This window comes from Cygnus olor, chromosome 2 (genome assembly GCF_009769625.2).
Source record: "Cygnus olor isolate bCygOlo1 chromosome 2, bCygOlo1.pri.v2, whole genome shotgun sequence".
NCBI lineage: Eukaryota > Metazoa > Chordata > Aves > Anseriformes > Anatidae > Cygnus > Cygnus olor.
This window is the reverse complement of record NC_049170.1, coordinates 110551192-110571405: the sequence shown is the minus strand read 5'-3', so window position 1 is coordinate 110571405 and position 20214 is coordinate 110551192. Positions and strand designations below refer to the sequence as shown.

Genomic DNA, 20214 nt, shown 5'->3' with positions numbered 1-20214 from the left:
TCCCCAGAGTTTCTCCTTTATACGTCTAGGAAGCCTACAGTGAACAACAGAACCCACTTTACTTCCTTTCAGTGACAAACCTAAAAGACTGAAATTTCTAAGCCTTCTATGTTAAAGCTTATTTGCAAGGCCTGGATTATTTTTATGGCTGTTCTGTAAAACTTTCAACTGTTCGGAACTGAAAACCATGTTCTGGGAGCACTGTTTATGAAGGAAATATGTTTCTTGGTGGAATAGTGTTGGGATCTCCAGAGGTGGTAGCTAGGAGGGGTCTGAGGAAACCAAGAGGAGAGATTCGAGAAGTTTCATTCTGGCATTCACTTCATTTTTGTATGTTTAAGCACTATTTTGGTTTCTTTAATCGGCCAAACACCAAGAGCTTTTGTAGAAGCAGGTGAGGCTCATGGGCCCATGTCCCTAAACTTATTGGTTGTAGTATCTTCATATTTTTTATTTTATATATATTTTTTAACTGTTTGGAGGATTCTTATCTACAACTATCGCACCAGTCTTTCGGCATTCCTCAGCAGCCACCTTTCACTGAAAATTAAATCTGCAACTGGCGTTACGTTCATCCCCGCCTCTCAACACTTGGCTCGGTACGCTTCGGGGAACCAACCCTTCCTAGACGCATTTCGCGGTGGCTCCGCGCTCACTTTGCTCGAAATCACTATTTTTTTTTTTCCTATTTTATTAACGAATTAGATCCGTCACCCGTGCACCCGGCGGGGAGCGAGCTGGCTCTCCCCCCAACCCCGAGGCAGAAGCGCTCCCCCTCACGCCCACCCTCGGGGTGGGGGGGGGGTACCGGGGCGGCTTCCCCACACGGGCGGGCGGCCGTTACGGCCGTGAGGGCGGCTGCTCCGCCATGATGGCGCCGCCCTTCCGCTGGTGCGCACGCAGCCCGCCGCCTTTCCGCAGCGTCATCCCGGGGGCGGCGTGACACACGGCCCGGCGGGGCGCCGCCGCCGAACGGACCCGGACACCGACCCGGCCCCGGCCGCCATCACCCGCCCGCCCGCCCTCCCTCCGTGCCCCGCGGGCCGCCGCGCCGCCGCCATGCCGCTCTTCTCAGGTGAGCCGGCCCCGGGGGGGAGCGGCCCGGCCGCCGAGAGGCAGCGCCCGGCCGGGCCGTGCCCACGGGTATCGCCGGCCTGCCGCGTGTGGGAGCCGCGGCTGAGCCCCCCGGGCTTCTCCGAGTTAAAAGCGGGAGTTAAAGGGTCGGCGAACTGGGTCGCGTCCCTCCCTTCCGTAGGGAAAGTTTGTAGGGAAGGCTGTGGGATGAGAGCCTCCGTTGGGCTATGCTCTCAGTCGCATGGCCTGAATTCTGATTTTTGGGTAGACCCGTGTGCAGCCAGGAGTTGGACTCGATGAACCTTGTGGGTCCCTTCCAGCTCTGCATGTTCTGGGATTCTGGGCGCTGGGTGGTGGGCGCCTGGCTGTTCAAAAACGCAAGACCTAAAAGCCCGTGTCAGGCTGGCCTGTGCAGCGACTGGCTTCTCTTCCCAGGAAATGGGAAGAGTCTTGTGTTTGGTAAATCTTACGTATGCAAAATAATGGATATTATTTATATTAAAAAAAAAAAAAACACAAGCCAGCAGGCTGTGCAAATGAGATGGTGCTTTCTGCTAGTGATACTGAAAAGTCTGTCGTTGAGATGCTGTGTAGGATAATAACTTATGGCAAGTCTTGTTTATTCTTCCTTATTACCCATTACAAGCACTGTGTATATCTGAAATCTACACCATTTTCAAAGTGGTTTTTTTTAAATCGCAACCCAAAAAGTTTGGTGGTTAAAGAAATGTGGAGTTGCGATAGTAGATTTACTTAAAAGAGATGCGCAGGTAGGCAGAAGGAGAGGACTCTCAAAACATGGTATTTTGGCTGCTTGCCATGCACATAGGATATTATCGTGTGCTGTATTTTGCAGACTTTCAGCAAAACCACAGCATGTTAAAGTAGATTTCTGTACATATTGAGAGTGATGGATTAGGAGTGATCAAAGAAGCATAACTGTTCTCTAAAATACCCAGTTTATTCCAGGCGTTTCTGTCATACATTGGTAGTGCTAGCCTTACCAAAACAAAATTACTGTGCTTTTGTGTCATTGCCCCTAATGTTTCTGCCAGCAATCCCGTTTCCAGCATTGCGAGCTACACTTGTGTGACCCAACATCACATCAATTCTTAATTCCAGTCCTATACCCATACTGGGGCCAGGGCTTTGGGAGCTGCAGCCTGTGTGAGGCTACTGCCTGCATTTGGTGTGGGTACGTTGTTTGTGCGTGCTGCCCAAACTGAGGAAGGCAAGAACAGTGGCTGCCTTGGCAGTGGCACTGCCAGGTTAACGTCGCGTTAAGAGGCAGCAGGAGGTGTGCCATGGTGCGGGGCTTGTCTCAGCACGTGCTTACTACCTCGTGTCACTGTACAAGACCAACACTCGTAGCCGAAGCTGTGGCTCTCAAAGCTTGGCTTTTAAAGAGCGCGACATGTTTGCCGCCGAAGGAGGATGGGAAGCTTAACCGAAAGCACATCTGAGCTTCTAGAGAAATTTGTTTGCGATGGACAGTGCCGTGAGATTGGAAGGGTGAACTTTGTAACTGCACGGTGGAGACTAGCCGGAAGAATTTCCCATTCTCTTATACATGTTTGCTAAGGCTTTCAGTATACATGTCGCTTATAGTTGCTTTGTAGGGATGCCTTTACTAAAAGAGGTCCTTAGCTTGGTTATTGGCAGATTTTAGAGTTGAAAACTAATGTTTTGAGACGGTATAAAGTCCAAAATTGGAAACAGTGGCTCAATCTTGGTAATTACGTTCTTTTATATTAAGAAATAATCTAGTTTCAAAATACTTCTGTTTGCAGTTAATGTGAAATGGGGAAAAGAGAAATTCGATGGTGTGGAGCTTAACACTGACGAACCTCCAATGGTCTTCAAAGCCCAGTTATTCGCACTGACTGGAGTTCAGCCAGCTAGACAGAAGGTGATGGTTAAAGGAGGAACTCTGAAGGTAGAAATCTTTTTTCTGTATGATTTCTTTATTGCACTGTTAACGTAATTAACAATATTTTAGAGTGCTTCCCTAGAAGATCTGTCTTTGTATACTGAGTATAATTTTCAGAAATACCCTGTGATTCATTGCCTCCTACTAGAAAATATTAGCAAAAGTTTCTTGCTAAATGACTGGGAGGTACTGCTGTTTTAAAACACTTCTTGTCTCGTTTGCCCCAAAACCTGCTCTGCTTGGTGGGGAGGTTTTTTTGTTCCTTTTTAATGCTTGGAATTTGAACGCAACTTTTTGCTTTTTAGTTTGTTTAAGAAATGCTTCTCTGGTACTTATGTGCTGCAGACTTGCCTCAGTGTAATGCAATATAGACAGCTTTCTTAGAAAATACTTTTACAGCTAAGCAGCGTTAAAGAGCAAATGAAGAGCTGTATTTAAAAGATGGTTTGATTGCTTTGTATTTTAGTCAGACAAGAGTTGATGTGTAAATCGTTTATATTTTGGAATTTTGGATGAAGCATAGTTGTATGTTTAGAAATAAGTGATTAATATTACTGAAAATGCTTGTCTTTTGGTGGAAAATGATTAACTTCTCTTTTATTTCATTTCAAATACAGGATGATGACTGGGGAAACTTAAAAATAAAAAATGTAAGTTCTAAGGAATAACTGAATTCTTTAAATGCCAAAATAAAACTCAAACTAGTAAAATGTAAAATTCTTGTTTCTGTATGAATTCTGTCTTAGCGGGTATTCTTTCTTAAAAATCAGGCCTTGATGAAAAGTGATTAGAGAGTTGCCACAGCTAAGCATTCTTACTAAGTCCTTACTGTTGATTTGTAAAAATAAATAAATAAATTAGCATCAGCAGAGAAATGACACCATCTTTGTGAATTACTTGGAGTATCTTTCTTTCTTACAAGAAATGTGCTGGGTCAGATGAGTGGGCCTTCCGTGTAGTCTGTCTGTGACTGTGATAATAAGCGATGTTATTGTGAATTTGTGAACCTGGCCACTGGCTGCGGTCCACTGCGCTTGTACGTCCCCAGCGTGGAGAATCCTTGCGTTAGGAATGCTGAAGCTACTGCTCTGCCTATTTCCTTTTTTAACAACCCACAGAAATTCATCTCTTATACTAGACAGTTGTTCTTTAAAAAGAAAGCCACCAATGATGCTTATTCCCACCTTTGAATTCGTTTAAAATGAGAACAAAAAGTGACCGTTCTTGTGTTTCTTACCTATATAATATTGTAACAGGGAACCACAAAGATTTTTGTATGTTTTTGATCATTTTCATTTCTGTAGGTATGTTGTAACGTCTGTTTGGTACAGGTTTTACTCCAGTTCTTTATTGAGCAGATTGAGTAAGTTAGCGTGACTCTTACCCTCATTATTAGTTCCTGAGCAGCTCTTAGCAGCCTGTAGCAATAAGTTGCAGCTAGTGTAGCAGTCATTAAGCAAAAACTCCAGTACATAATATTCTTGTCCTTTTCTGCATACTGTTACGCTTATAGCTACCTTATTTATTTTAACAGTGTTTTATATAACTTCTAGGGATTTATTTACACTGTGAAAGCAGTTTCTGTCCTTTCTGTTGCCAATCCTTCTCTTTAGCGCTTTATTTTTCAGGGCCTGCAGATAGCCCTTTTCTCTCCCTTTGATGTATAGCTGTATCGCTGTTGAATGCTGACAGACTCCTTTTCCTTCTAATAGTCCAGCAGACATGGTAACAAGATTTTTTCCCCCTGAATGTTATGTTGTCCTCATGCCTAAACTGACCGATCAGTTTAACATCCTCAGAATGTGCCAGACCAAAGGATGTCTTTCCCACTTGTTTTCCAGGTGAAAAAAAAAATCCGAATTAGTATTGTCAGAATACTAATTTTCACCAACGTACATCTGAAATGTTTCCCCAGACTCTTGGTTAAGATGAGGAAATCTTTTATTGTTCAGAGAATTCGGAATTTGAGATCTTTAGACATATTTGACTGAGAATCTCAAAGATTCTTTCCAGTTCTTTTAAACTGGAAGTCAGCTGCTCAGTTATCCTTCTTTCCAAGGTATTTGTGAAGGGAAAGGAGAATAATTGCACTGAAGTCTTCAAGATGCTTGATCTCCAGTGGTCCATCAGAAAGGGAGCTTTCTGAACGCTTAACATTGTGCTTACTCCACGATTGTTTAATTCTGTCCTGATTGGAATCTGGAGTTGCCAGCTGCTGGCAAGCTTGCCAGACTCAGTGGAAATGTCTAACAAAGATAGTGCTATGGAATTGTTCTCATTAACTGCTTTTTAGATAATTAGAAAATCACAGTGCTTTTTGAGAGAGATTGAGAAACTGGGTTATTTTTTTTCTTTATTTTCTAGGGGTGTATACCCGTAAGAAACAGTACCATGTCAGCTCTGTAAACTAAGAGAAAGATCTAGTTTATCTTTGGGGAAGTACGTGAAATATGTTAAGACCTTAATGATTTTTTTTAAAGGAAATAACTGAGCTTAAATTTTTATTACTGTTTTTACTGTCTTTCAAGGGGATGACCTTACTAATGATGGGTTCTGCAGATGCACTCCCAGAGGAGCCCATTGCTCGACCTGTCTTTGTAGAAGACATGACGGAGGAGCAGTTGGCTTCAGCTGTAAGCATATTCTCAACTTCAGTTTCTTGTAAACCTTTGAAAAATTACTAGTTTTTAAGAACTTGTAGTTGCTTAAAAGTACATTTTAAAATGGTAATTCTTTTGTTGACTATTTATAGCTTCTTAAACACAAAATTTACATTGATGACCCAGTGATGGAAGTCTGGAACATATTTTAAAAGTCAAATACCTAATGCTATTTTTTCTTCAGAAAATTTACTAAACTGCACGCTTAAAAATAGCATCACTGATGCTTTTGAAGACAAATTTTCTATTACCCTTGCTGTACTGGTGTCGAGAACTCTACCTGAATAAGGGCTGTTAGATGTGCAAACTGTTCCCTGCCTTCTTTGTATCTGTGAAAGGAAAACACGGTTGGTTTGTGGTTTTGTTTGTTCTTGCTAGTAGTATTATATTAGGTAAACTTTTATTTCCAAAATGAAGGTAGTTTTGACGTTGGATTAGATGATACGTTTTCCCTTATGGGAATAGAACCATTAAACTGCTTTTCCCTGACAACTGCTCAAATATGCAGGATTTTTACAAAACAAAGAAACAAAAAAGTGCTATTATGTTGTGATTTATAGTTGTTTCTGAAACTGGTTAGTTTAATTATTAGTTGGCCTTCACATTTGTCAGAACTTTAGAAATTCCCAAGTTGTGTAAAAAGATCAAATCTGTTGCCGACTTCTGGAGAAGGATTCAAATAATGCTTTTGTTTCTAGCTATGAACTTCATCCCATTCAGAGTTCTACTAAAAACTGATTTTAATTAAAACATCAGTGTGGCTCACAAAAGTATTTGTGGAAATTAGATGGAAGTAGAATTTTAAGGACAGAATTTGAATTAGATCATAAATGAACTTTCTAAATGACTTCCATACTTGAAGAATATTCTCGTTAAACTAAACACGCACAGAAAAAAAACACAGTGTTCCTGGTTGTCCTCTAAAAGCAACAAATTGTGAAATAGATTAATATAATAATAAAATGGCTCAGGAAAACTCCAGTATTCCAGGTTTTGTGCTTCTCTGATCATTCATTTTTTTGCAAGTTGATGTCAATTTATAGTATTTGTGAAAAAATGGTTACGCATCTCTCAGACCTTTAAGCACCCTTGTAAATTTTTTGGTAGATGGAATTACCATGTGGATTGACAAACCTTGGCAACACTTGCTACATGAATGCTACAGTTCAGTGTATCCGCTCTGTGCCAGAAGTGAAAGAGGCCCTTAAAAGGTAGGATTCGGTATAAAAATACCATGACTAGAATGTTTTCTTTAGCTTAGGAAATAGCATTAAGAAGACTTCCACAAAATGCCTGCTATGGATTATCATAACAATAAGTTTTTCTTAAAATCTGTTAAGGATTAACCTAATGATTAATTAAAGTTTATCCTATGGCTTTGCTAGGCTATGCTTTTAAAAAAAAAAAGATTTAGGACTGTGTGGTTTTTTGGAACTGGCTTTTAATGGAGAGAATGAGGTTTGCCTAGCTAAAAAATAACTCTTGCGAAGACTTGATTAAAACGCTTAAACAAGCCTGCTGAACTCTGAACCGTCTTTTCTGTGTTTGTTCGTATGGCCTTGTTTTGTATGAGAGGATTGTGTGGGAGTCCTGTTCCTTTGAAGAACACATCGTATATATTTTAATGGCTTTGTTGAATAATGTGTTTTCAGTTCTATAATATGAAATTCCAACACTGTTGACCTTTTGGTACTTGGAGATGAAACAGGAAGCTTTGTGATGGATCTGTGGGCATTACTGTGGCAGCAAACTGGAAGAAGCTGGAGTTTGTGTGATGTAGATGTGTAGGGAACAGAAGCCATGTCTATAAGAATCTTATTTTATTAGTTTTGACTGTAGAGTAACTTTTCCAACTTATTTTTGTGTGATTCTGAACTAAAATGTGTAAATGATTTTATTTTTTGGTGAGGAATCTACAAGAAACTCTTGGGAGAATTATAAAGATCAGATCAAGAAAGAATGTGTGGCAGTATCAGCCTGGATTTGTCCTCCAGATGAATTATAATTAAAGAACCATCAGTATTTAAGGATTGTGAGGATTAGGTAGAACTTTGCTGTCTTGGTTAAATTAATTTCTTTAAAATACAATGCTTTTTTGGTACCTTGGTATTTAACTGGATGTTCGATAATAATCAGAATAAACACTAATTATTCAAGTACTTAAATTTTCTCCGCTCTATTAGCAAGTGAGCCTCGACTATTTAGCACTGGGAACTGTTTGCGAAGTAGGCAAACTTTGTTTTAAACCTTTTTCTTGCTTTTTGGTGTTGTCGTTTTAGAAAAGTCCATTTATTTCTGTGTGATACTACACTGAATCAGAGTGTTTGACAAATGTAACGTACCAAATGCCATAATGTACCCTATAAAGCTGGCAGATTGCAGTACAAGATGTGGCCTTTTTGTCTGTGGGAAGTCAGGGTCTGCAGTTTCCTGCTCTGTTTGCCACCAGAGAGTTGGCCTTTATTTGGCCTCCTCTGCTCGATAACGGTATGGAAGGGTATATGGCAGTGGGAGAGAGGTGAATGGTCTTAAACGAGAAAACTTATTAGTATGGCTTCATTTTTCATCATCCGCTCAGTTGATCTTTGCAAGTGTATTCCCATTTTTGTAGCATGGCAGGAGGCAAGCTTCCTGCTCATCATCTGGCAATGAGGAGAATTTTTAAAATTCAGTCTGAGATTGCACCAGAACGCACCCTCCTTCTGCTTGAAGGCCCCTTGACGTTATCAGAAGAAACAATATGTTCTCCTGTAAGGGAATAGAATCATGAAACTGCATGCTTTTCCCTGACAACTACTCAAATATGCAGGATTTTTACAAAAAAGTGCTGTTATGTTGTGATTTAATGTTGTTTCTGAAACAGGCTAGTCTAATTATTAGTTGGCCTTCACATTTGTCAAAGCTTCAGAAATTCTTTGAGGATCTGGAGATCCTTTGAGAAAGCCATCTGTTCCTCGTGCAGGTGGTAAATTAAGGAATCATTTAAAGAGGAGAGTAGTAGGTTCTGGTAGTGTGGGAAGACTCGCATAGTTTTCCAGTGTGGGAAATGCCTCACCCCCTCCAAAATGTGTCACCTCTCGCTGTTCTACCTTCTGCTGTGGAAGGAGGAAGACTGCTCTCCATCTCTGTGCGTTTTATCTGCCATCTATCCTTGAAGGTTTCTTATTTTTTTCCATGCATCTAAAGCAGCTGTGGCAAATGTTTCAGAAATCAGGTAGCTTCTATTCAGGCTTTTTCTCAGTTTCTTTAAAAATAGATTGCCTCTTTGAGGCAAATGGATCGGGGAAGTAGCATTTACGTATTCTCAAGGATGCTAATTTTCCATGTGCCAGTGCTTCCGTGCATTGCTTGCAGAGTAACCGAGACTTTGGTTTGAGTAAGTTTTTTCTTCCATTACTTCCATTTTAATGATTGAGTTCTTTTGATAGATTTGTATAAATCTGGCTGCCACCTGCTTTGATTTAAAAACTTGAATGCTCTGTGTGATTGAGTGTGACTACATACAAATTGTTTTTCTTCTCTTTTAGGTATGGTGGTGCCTTAAGAGCTTCAGGAGAAATGGCCTCTGCTCAGTACATTACTGCAGGTTGGTGTTTAGAGAAAAACATAGGCTGTTAGGCTAGTGTGTGATTTCCTGCTAACTAGAGATGAAAATTGCAGTTAGAGCTCTGTGTACGTTTCTTTTGTGCGTATGCCTTAGGAATTTCAGATCTAGCACTCAAGAGCTCATTTTACTCTTTACTCGGTATCTTTAAAGGTTAGAGAGACTGTGACTGCAAAACTAACATCACTGCATGTTATGTAGTTGCACACTAGGAGAAATATATTCAAACGTTAGCTAGGCTAACGTAGGCTAGATACAAAACATTCATATCTATTACTGTTTTGCATGTAGGCATAAGGTTATTGGAAATTTCCAAAGCAGACTGTGTCCATCTGCTGATTTGATCGTTTTGTGTAGAAATATTTCAGTGAGCAGCTGTAGGCTAACAAGGAACCCCTAGCATGTATATCCCATTGATATTTTTTAATGTTTTATTGGCTGAGCATTGCTGTTAGGGTGGTAGCTGATGCTTTATCAGTGGTCTTAGCCTTTACCCTACTGATCCAGATTTCATAACTGAAACAAAGTAGTATCTGCAAAAGGAAAGTTACTCTTTACTGTGTGGATCTGGGTGCTCACACTGTGGGAACTCACCATGGCCCCTTACCTCCGTGTTCTAACTAGAATTCTAGTTAGACCCCTTACACTTGAACAAGGGTACTATTTGTCCACTTCTTCTTTTTTCACTCTATTTCATTGCCCCACTAAGATGCTGGGCCAGGACACTGGGATTTCTACCAGTCCATTTAAGGAAAAACAAAACAATATAAGGAAGGAAAGGTCCAGTTTGTGGGTATGCCTGCTGATCGAATTTTGGGGTGGTAAGTTCAATGGTTACTCTATACAACCACGCCTGCCCCTCCCCTTTCCACTGCCTTTACTTTGTCCCTTATTTTCTTTTTAAGATGACAACTGTGCTTTTGTAGGAGTCGTAGTAGTTTAAGATCTGAGTAAATCTTAGGTAACTCTTTGGTGCTGGGCTGGTCAAGAACTCCCACATGACGCTTAGGGCATTTTTTTAATTGTTGTTTCATATCAGTTGTCCCTCTTACCAAAGTCACTGAAAGTATTCCTTAAAGAGAGCCAGAAACTGAGCTTGGTTCCTTGTGATCTTGACTCACCAGTACCAGGCTTTCATTCATTAATCTCGCCGCTTTTAAATAAGTGAAGACGCAGAGCATTGCCTACCTCACAGGGTTGTTGTGAGGGTTAACAGGTGTCTGAAGTGATTTGTGGAGATAAAATGCTATAACATGGCTAGGTGAGACGTATATAGTAGTGTGTCTGGAGCCAAAAAGAAAGCCCTGTGTATTGTCATGCAACTGGTATCATTCATGGAACTACACGTAGTTAGGAACTGTCTGCACATATGCACACGCATACTTGTTTTCCTGGGTGTTAAATAAAGCACGAGTGTTTTCTAGATATTTTAGTTGGGGAAAATGTATTTTGGTTTTGAGTAGTTGGTGAAATTTGAGCTGCTCTAGAGTATAGATTGTGAACGCCTTCTGGTTTCTCCAGGTGTTGTCCTACTGTGAAAATGTTGCTCCTCAGTTGAGTTTCAGGTGAAATCTGAACTGTTCAAAAATGTTTTTCTTTTAGCAGCCAGGAAAGACAAGGCACTACGTGCCAAACTCAGAATTGTCATCTTTACACTTGCAAAATCATGTTCACAAATGAGATGTTAGGTGCACCTGTTATTCCACTTGGAAAATTTCACCCTGTTTTGGAAAGATCAAATTGGACACTGTTAAATGATCGATCTTTAAATATTGCTGTCATAATACTGTTATTTTTAGACCTGACATGTTTTAATTGTTTTTACGCTGTTTTACACTGTTTTACACTTCTCACAATATTCACTTTTTTTCAAGCTCTTAGAGACTTGTTTGATTCCATGGATAAAACTTCCTCCAGTATCCCGCCTATCATTCTTCTGCAGTTCTTACATATGGCCTTCCCACAGTTTGCAGAGAAAGGGGATCAAGGACAGTACCTTCAACAGGTAAAGAGCGATTATTAGCTTGTTTGAAAATTCTGTATTATGTTGGAAGTCAAGAACACAGATACGCTAACATTTTCCTGCTGTTAAAATAATTTATCCCACTGTGCTTTTGTACTCTCTAGGAAGGTTGAATGTAATCCAGCTCTGAAAACGTATGCTGGAATAGGGATAAATTCTTAGTTAAGGAATCTTTACGTTTTGTTTTACAGTGCGTAGATGGATGGTTTTAATCCTATTTATTCAATCATTCTGCCGCTAGTCACGTTTAACGTTGTGTTGCTGTCCTAGGATGCCAATGAGTGCTGGGTGCAGATGATGAGGGTACTACAGCAGAAGCTGGAAGGCATAGAAGGTGATGCAGTGATGGAGGTAATTGTAGTCTTACTCTACTGGAGTTAGGATTTATAATATTTTACCTGCACTTCACGTACGCTTTTGTTAAGGGTCATCTCTTCTCTGAGTTCTTTAACATGTGTCTATAGTCCAGGAAGTGAAATTACTTTCTGGTATGTCTGATCAGCATATTGCTATCTGTATTATGTCAGCTATGCTGTGGAAGAATACTTCAGGAATACTTTCCATTTGGACCTGCTAGGGCGTGTTTTAGACGAGGGTGGTAGTGAGCCTGACTATGCAGCGACTGGCCCTGGTAACCCGTGAATGTAGCACGTAAGAGCGGTTTTTGTCTGAAGAAACATCTTTGTGCTACAGCATTCTTAGCTACACGAATGCTGTTCTACACAGCAAAGTAACTTAATGAACCTGCTCAGAAATCGTTTTTTCCCAAGGCTTTATCAGACTGACTCTCTTTTCTCTGCAAACTGTTTCTGAACAGTCTTGGCAGTAGCATAAATCTGATAGACTGCTCTGAAATTTAAGACAGATTTAACCTAGGGGGTGGCCCTTTTCGATTGAAATCTTGTTGATATGCTTTAACAGCAGAGCTATAAATGCATTTGTATTACAACTTTTACGCTGCATGAGGAGATCGACTAGGAGAAAATGCACCTGTTGAAAGGTGAAGGAAAAGGCTTCAAAGACTTTAAGTAAATGGGGTTATTTTGTCTGTGAAGACAACTGTCTTTACCTGCTATTTAAAGTTGCATCATAAGAGAATTTGTTTTACAGACAGATTCTGGAGCTGCAGCAACAACTTCTAAAAAGAAGAGCTTAATTGATCAGTTCTTCAGCATTGAATTTGAAACAGCGTATCCTAAACACTAAGGCAAGGCATAAAGAATGACAACAATTTTGCGCTTCAGTAATTGAGTGCAGGGAGGATGAAACACATCATCCAGAATAGTGCAGAAAATAAAGATGCTTGTTGGGTAAAAGAGGGTATGATGTGTTGCAGGAGTACACAGCAGTTAAAATTAAGTTTCCATATACTTTGAGAGAAGAGGAAGAAAAGTAATGGAAATTTACAGGAAAAAAACCACTGAGTTTAAATACCGTACTTCCTCCCCAGGAAACATTTCCAGTTACCTGCTTCAGGGGTGCTGAGACACTTCGTCCAAATAAAAGTAATTACCTTCCTAAATAGCATTTTTTTGGCTTGTAAGCGAGTGTTGCTGATCATTTTGGCATACTAAACATAGACAAATGATGACTTGATATGAGATTGGTTTCATAAGACATAAATTAGATACATAATTATTAAAAATTAAGATGTTGATTCAGCTCACAACTTCCTAGTAGCTTTTTTTACAGCGAGAACAAAAAGCAGAAGGCCACTTGGAGCACGTGTGTCATGCCAAGCAATTACTCTTCTCCCTCCCAAAATCCTGTCCCTGATTAAACTCACTATCACTTTTCAGAAAGATTTATACTGTGAACTTTGCTCTTTTGAAATAAGGAAGCATCCCCTAAGATGAGGTACTGTATCTCATAGGCTGGTAGCAATGAAGAGTAAAGTCCTTTTTTTTTTTTTAAGGTGTGTCATGCATCTCTCTCTCCCTGTCCCATACTGTTTGTTATCCCTGAAGTAGCTGGGAGGAGCAGAGTGAGTAGCTAAGAGGAATGGCGGGAGAAAAGGACTTGGTAGAAAAGCTGTGTTATAAGCCTTAAAAGTGTTATCAAGGCAGCAACATTTGTAGAATAGGTGCATTCAGAGCAGTCAGAAAAATATCTCAGTAAAAGGAAGTGGACGAAAGAAAAGAGTTGGAAGTATGAATAAAGGCTGGATGGAATGGTTAGAAGAACATGTAGAAAATAAGGAAGAAACGGGCTTCATTTCAGTGAAGAGGACACATGCAAGGCAGAGAAAGGAGGTCATGGAGAGTTAAAGAAATGGGAAGTCAGGCCAGCAGCAGGAGTAGAAGTTGTTTATAATTAATAATATTACAGAAGGGCTTCAGGACTTGGTATTGGCAGCTAGCTGGTATGATCTGTGACCTGCAGGGGGAGGGGAAAAAAAAAAGGAAAAAGCAGTCCTTGGAAGCTTAGGTAGTGATTGAGAACTTACTTTGATATGCTGCCTGCCTCTGCTGTCGCTTGTTGTTAGGCACGAAGGAACAGACTGGTCAGAAGGAATGTCTGTTTCAAATCTTCATTTTTATACTGGTAGAAGTAAAAGTGCTGTGATGCACAAGCACAGGATTGTCTTATTTAAATTACTGTGCCATTCAGCATGTTGTTTGCACTAGAGCAGTAGTTCAGCTCTTGGTGGTTTTCCTTAATTTTGTGAAGCATGAAATGTACGGAAGCTGAAGAAGAGGAAGTAACTAAAGGAAAGGAGAATCAGCTTCAGCTTAGCTGCTTTATCAATCAAGAAGTGAAATATCTGTTTACAGGACTAAAATTGGTAAGTCATTACAGCTTTCTATTTAATTGAAATTCTAAATGGCCTGTTTTTTGCAGTGATGTTTTTTTTTTCTTTTTTCATTTATGCCTGACTTGGAATTCACATCTGCTGTCCAGGCTTTACCGAGTTCCAAGGTTTTTTGGGGTGGTTGTGTGGATGGAAGTGAACGTGAATTACATGTTAATATAAAGCAGACCTCAGAGACTTTTTTTTTTTTGGATCCTGATCTGGTCTCCCTCATGCAGGTATCCAAACGCAAGCCAATTTATTCCTTGTAAGCCAGATGAACAATTGTTTTTTACACTTTACACAAATTACACTTTAGAGTGAGCAGTATCACGAATTAAGCATGCTGTAAATGGTTCTCCAAAAGTCAGTTTTAAGACAGGGTAGTATTTTGATTGCTGTGTTTGAAGAGGGAACGACAACAAACAAAACAGGTAATGGAACAACTAAACTTGATTTCAGTTTTGCAGACTGGGGAGTTGGGGTAATTTTCCATTAAACAACATCATCTGTAAGCTCTTTATTTAAATAGGACTTCTTAAGGTAGTCTGTGTGTGCATTTGTATATACTTGTAAGCTTTTTTATTTTTTTTGGAGAATTTGAAGGAGCAAGGAGAGGATCTACTACAAAACTTTGTAGTAACTGCTCCTACAGAGTGTTTGTGTAAGAGTAAGGTTGGAAGCAGTGATTTGGTTTGCACAGGGTTGGACCAAGTTCTCAGATAATCTTTGTACCTGCTTTTCATTTAATTTTTTTTTTTTTGGACAGAATTTAGAAGGAAAACTAAAATAATCTGTAAGCATTAACTATTTATAAAGATTATGAAATGAGAAACCTCACTTTCAGGCCAAAAACGTCTTCTAGAATTCTTATGCTAGATTACCTGTAGCAACAAAGAGTCCCACCACTGACAACCAGGTCAGTCTTTCCCAGATCTTGGAAAAGGCCCTGGAAGCAGAGTATCACCACCTATCTCCTTATATATACAGCTCTGTCTACTTTAGACCGACAGTTAAAAACTGTGCAAATATTCATGCCACAGGAAACTTCACAATTTTCTTTCGTTGTGTTCCAGGCATGGCAGGACATGTTCATAACCAAATCCAGATTCTTAAGCTGCAAGAGAACCCCATTTTGCAAAATACAGTTTTCTGCAGAGGGAAGTGTGGTGGTGTTTGGTCTCATGAATGATGGACGTGGAGCTGAACAAATGAATGGCCGTGGCCATCGTGTCAAGGAATTTCAAAATTCCTAATGATGTAGTAGCTGATAGCAACAGAATAGATGGGCAGAATAAGATTTAGTTAGTTAGTTTATCTATGTCATGCTTTAAGCTATGTGTTTTATGATAAGTGTGTCTGTTATTTTTTTGAACAGCGTCTTCAAGAGGAAATCACCAAACTCTCTCCGACTTTGCAGAGAAATGCACTCTATATCAAATCTGTGAGTGGTTCTTCTGTTGCTCTCTTTACGATACAGCACATGATGATAGAGTACATACACTACTATTTAGAGCTACAAGATGGGAGGGCTTGTTTAAGCCCTTGATGTGCAAGTATGTTCCTACAATACCTTGTAATTCAGGATGAGCAATGTATAAGGTATAAATGATCTGTGAATATCTGAAGTAACAGTGTCTCCTAAACTTTTTTTTTTAGTCTAAAATTAGTCGTTTGCCTGCGTACCTGACTATTCAGATGGTTAGATTTTTTTACAAAGAGAAAGAATCTGTGAATGCCAAAGTTCTTAAGGTAAGTTTTCTGTATAGTAAAGTTTAATTCTTTATGCTTTTCATCATAGGTAGATGATTTATACTGGCAAATCACCTACTGAATTGCTTTAAGATTATTTTTTAATTACTTAAAATATTACCAGTGTAACTGCATTGTTTGAGACAAAGCAGCTTTGTTCCCAGTTGTGATGGTATGTGGCGAATTGTGCTACCAAAACAGACTGGGGGAAGGGGGAAGTAAGGGACAGAATTTGCTCCAGTGCCATTAGGATTTTTTACCTCTCTCACCAGTGTTTCAGAGGAGAACGTTTAATTAAGGAGAGGGCCGTGCTTTTAGTCATTGAATAGTGATCTAAATTTGATGAGAAAATGCTTTTGCTAACAAACACTTCCTGTCTTAGTTGTCTGGGTTTCTGATTGCCAAATGCAAGAACCAGTTGCAAGCAGCTGAATGTTCCCGTTGTGCTTCCTGTTGGCCTTGGCTGTTAAGACTCTCAGGCTTCCCAGGGAGCAGTGGGGTAGATGATGCCCGCTCTTTCCATGATGAGCAGGGCAATGGGGCTTGAAGGCACATGGTAGCCAGTATAGAAGGTTGTTCAGATAACACGTAGACATTTTTTGCAAATGTACAATCTACATGTGTTTCTTTCCTTAGACCTGCATAGGATTTCCCTGGTGCAAAAGTATGGCAGCTATCCAAAAAGAATCTAAATATTTATATATGTATAGATGTGGATGTCTGTAGCAATTTACGGTTTGTTTATACCAAATGAGACATGCTGCTGTGGAAAGTACTGTAGTCCTTTATGTGAGTACTATCAGCAAAAGTTATTCTACGCACTAAAGTAGGTCAAGCTGTCATAAATACGATGAGTTGCATTTAATGGGACTTAGTGACTTGGTATCCTGTGGGAGATCACTACAATGTGGAATACTAAATTATGGTAATAATATTTGTGCTTTTCACTTCCTAGGATGTTAAGTTTCCTCTTATGTTGGATGTGTATGAGCTGTGTACGCCAGATCTTCAGGAAAAAATGGTTTCTTACCGATCAAAATTCAAAGATCTAGAGGACAAAAAAGTAAATCAGCAGCCAAAGAATGTAAGTCTTGGTGGCATTTTCATGGACAGTTTGTTCAGACGTGCCATAAATCTGCAGTGCTTTTAAACAAATCTGAGTATTGATACTATGGGCCAAAGCATTACATGTTTTTTGTAGCTTCTCTTAATCTAATCAGATTTTTTGATCATGTTCACTGCAAGATCTTTATCCGAGCCTTTTATGTTCTTTCTAATCGGAGTTATATATTGATGAAATGAATCACGTTACTGATGGAGTAAAAAGGTTTTAGTTCCATGTTACACTTGAGCATAGCACCTTGACGCTATTTTGTTTATACACACCAGGGCTAACCAACTAATCAGTTGATTGCAATCAATGTTCAAAGTGTTCTGCTTGAAACAAGTGAGTTTGACTGTTTCCCTTTTAAAATGCTTTTTTCTGAAGATCAGGGAAACTCTGACTCTGGAGTCTGTAGGAGCAGGGTACAGAACCACACAACTACTTGCAGGATTGCATACTTCATAGTCATGTTACTACCAAAACTGGTGCTGAGCATTACTGCATATAGAACGTGGAGGGCTCGTTTGGGTAGCCAAAAATCTGGGAAAATCCTCCCCTTGTGGAAAAACTCCCTCTGAAGGAAATGAGGGTTCTGGAGCTTTTCAGACATGAGAATTCAAATGTTCCTGGGAAAGAACACGTACAGTTTGGTTTTGTACATCAGAATATATGTATGTGTAGATATCGAATACATATCATTATTGCATTTTTTTTATGTTTCAAAATGCATTAATGTAGCGTTTCTGCTTACTGTTGTTATACAGAAATGTTCTCTGTGAGCTGCACAAAGTGATTCTCTCAGTGCTTGCTGGTGGGTCACTTCAGTGCAGTTACAGATGGTTCTTCCCTCCCCGCCCAGCAGCTGTACAAGAAAGGGCTGTGCAAGTACTTGTCTGACTAATGGGCTAAAAGACTGTCCTCTAAAATTTTGGTAGATGGCTTCATTTCCTACCCTGTCTTACATATTCTAAAACTGACTTTTTATTATTATTTGCTAGCGTTTTCCTGGCCTCGTTCTTGGCAGTTTTGTTTAAATACTTGAACAAGGCTTGCATCTCTTTCTACATGGTTAGGAGCAAGAAAAGAGAGCTATTTTAAAAGAGAATGTATCGGTACTTTGTCTGGTATTGTGTTGTTGCTGCTTCTGCTGCTAGCAAGTCCCTAACAAGGAATAAAATCGTGAAATTGCAGAATTGCTTTGATGCTCCAAAACTGTAAATCTTGTGGGTGAACCGTCAGGGCAGGATGCACTAAAATGGTTACATATTTGCTTTTATAGGTTAGTTTTTTGGATGTCCACCTAGAATTACTGTAGTAGAATCCGTTTCAATAGAATCTGTTCTGTTGAATAAAAATTTTTAGGTTTAGAAACATTTTTAAATAAATGTAGAGATAGGATTGTGCTAAAGGTTTTTTTCCAAAGCATTTCCATTTTAATTCAGCATATTCTGTTTTCTAGTCTAGTAAAAGTGATGGTGCACAGAAAGAAGTTAAATACGAACCATTCTCTTTTCCTGATGGTGAGTATAGGGGAAGGTGTAGCTGTTTTAAAGTAACTTCCCACAAACGCATGCTTAAGTCAACCCGATAGTAGGAGTACTTGAGAACCCTGCTTATTTTGTTTTTTTCTAGTGCCTTTGAATATTAATCTTCAGAAAGTGACAGAAATATAAGAACCTGAAAGATTAGGCAAGTTAAAATGCCACTCAGTTGACAAGATTGCCATCCATCTGACAAGTTGATGTATAGAAAACATGCACCTAAGAGACATTAGCATGTAACATGCAGTTGTTTGGTGAGCTTCCTTGTCAGTGGGGGATGGGAAGCAAACGCTTGAAGAGGACTTGTAAAGCCTGTCCTGAATGCAGGCAGCAGCTGATACCTAAAGGAAGTAGTGGCTGAGCCTGCCCAGCAGCATCACGTTTACTGACCCTACATCATCTGTTCAATGCTTTGGGCTTACTGCATTTGCACTGCATCCAGGATACAAATTTATGTCATGAAAACGCCCACCATTCCCCGTTCCTTCAGGGAATAGCCTGTCTCAAAGCTGCTGCTTTTAGTTCACAGGGATTTAGAACCATGCTGTAAATGGGGTTTTTCACAGCTACAACGCTGTAGCTGTGTAAATGTGGCTGTTAGGCATTGTGGCTAACATGTTGTAGGTCTGCATGCTGTCAAAAATGCAAACGTTCTTCCATGTAAGACTTATGCAGCTTTTTTCCCCTTCTCCTTCAGATACTGGTTCTAATAATTGCGGCTACTATGACCTGCAAGCAGTGCTAACACATCAAGGCAGATCAAGTTCCTCGGGGCATTACGTGTCTTGGGTTAAAAGGAAACAAGGTAAAAATAAAAACGAAGTAAAATAAAATAGCAGTTTAAAAGAGGAAGCTGCGAAGGGTGGCCAACGGGCTGTTGAGCAGCCCTAAATTTTATGTGCCTAAATTACGAATAATGCCCTTGTTTTTCTTGCAGATGAGTGGATTAAATTTGATGATGACAAAGTCAGCATCGTTACACCTGAAGACATTTTGAGGTTATCTGGGGGTGGAGACTGGCATATAGCTTACGTTCTACTCTACGGGCCTCGCAGAATTGAAGTAATTGAAGATGAAGCTGAACAGTAGTCTTCAGTTCTAGTCATTCTGCCTAGGTGTGAAATAAATGTTGATTACTGATCACTTCTTTAACCCCAGAGCTTTAGCAAGTGGATACGTAAATTTGTTCAAACCTTTTCACATGAAGAGGGATATTGGTTAAAAACTGATCCATGTACCAATTACTCACTGCTGGACTGGGCTGCCCCCTGTGGTGGTGACAAAACTTAAAATAGCTTTAACGTCTTGCAGAAAATAATTTTTTTTAATGAGTCTCTCTCTCCCCCCTCTTCCCTCCTCTCTAATGTCATCAAGTATTTATTACACACCTACTCTCACATTTGTTACTCTTGCATGGTTCGTACAGTTCATCAGCTGTCCATTCTTTGCCTTACCTGGCAGCCGTGTCGGGAAGGCGGAAGAAAAACTGTTGCCTCGTTGCGTAACTCAGTGCTGCTGCCCATAGCCACCAACCATGGCTACAATCAAGTATTTGTCCAGCCTGACCTGCTGATTCAGTCTGTTCTGTTGCTGGCATTTCATGACTTCGAAATAAATTGTGATCAACAGTGTGTCTCCATTAAAAACAAGTTCATGTCTGGATAGCGTAGTTAGTACGTGTTTGTTTTCACTTCTTGGGCCATCGCTGATGAATGTCTTAAAGCAGGCATATAG

At 39.9% G+C, this 20214-nt stretch overlaps 1 protein-coding gene across 1 annotated transcript; it reads left to right on the top strand.

Annotated features, from left to right (window-relative positions):
* The first annotated feature begins 598 nt into the window (after window positions 1-598).
* Window positions 599-20142, top strand: USP14 (ubiquitin specific peptidase 14). Its single transcript, XM_040550181.1, has 16 exons — window positions 599-1075; window positions 2865-3010; window positions 3622-3654; window positions 5533-5637; window positions 6772-6875; window positions 9192-9250; window positions 11143-11273; window positions 11562-11642; window positions 12402-12481; window positions 13962-14076; window positions 15461-15526; window positions 15742-15834; window positions 16790-16918; window positions 18399-18459; window positions 19178-19285; window positions 19418-20142. Exons 1-16 carry the CDS (start codon window positions 1060-1062, stop codon window positions 19567-19569), a joined length of 1479 nt encoding a protein of 492 aa, XP_040406115.1. The 5' UTR covers window positions 599-1059; the 3' UTR covers window positions 19570-20142.
* The last annotated feature ends 72 nt before the right edge of the window (window positions 20143-20214 follow it).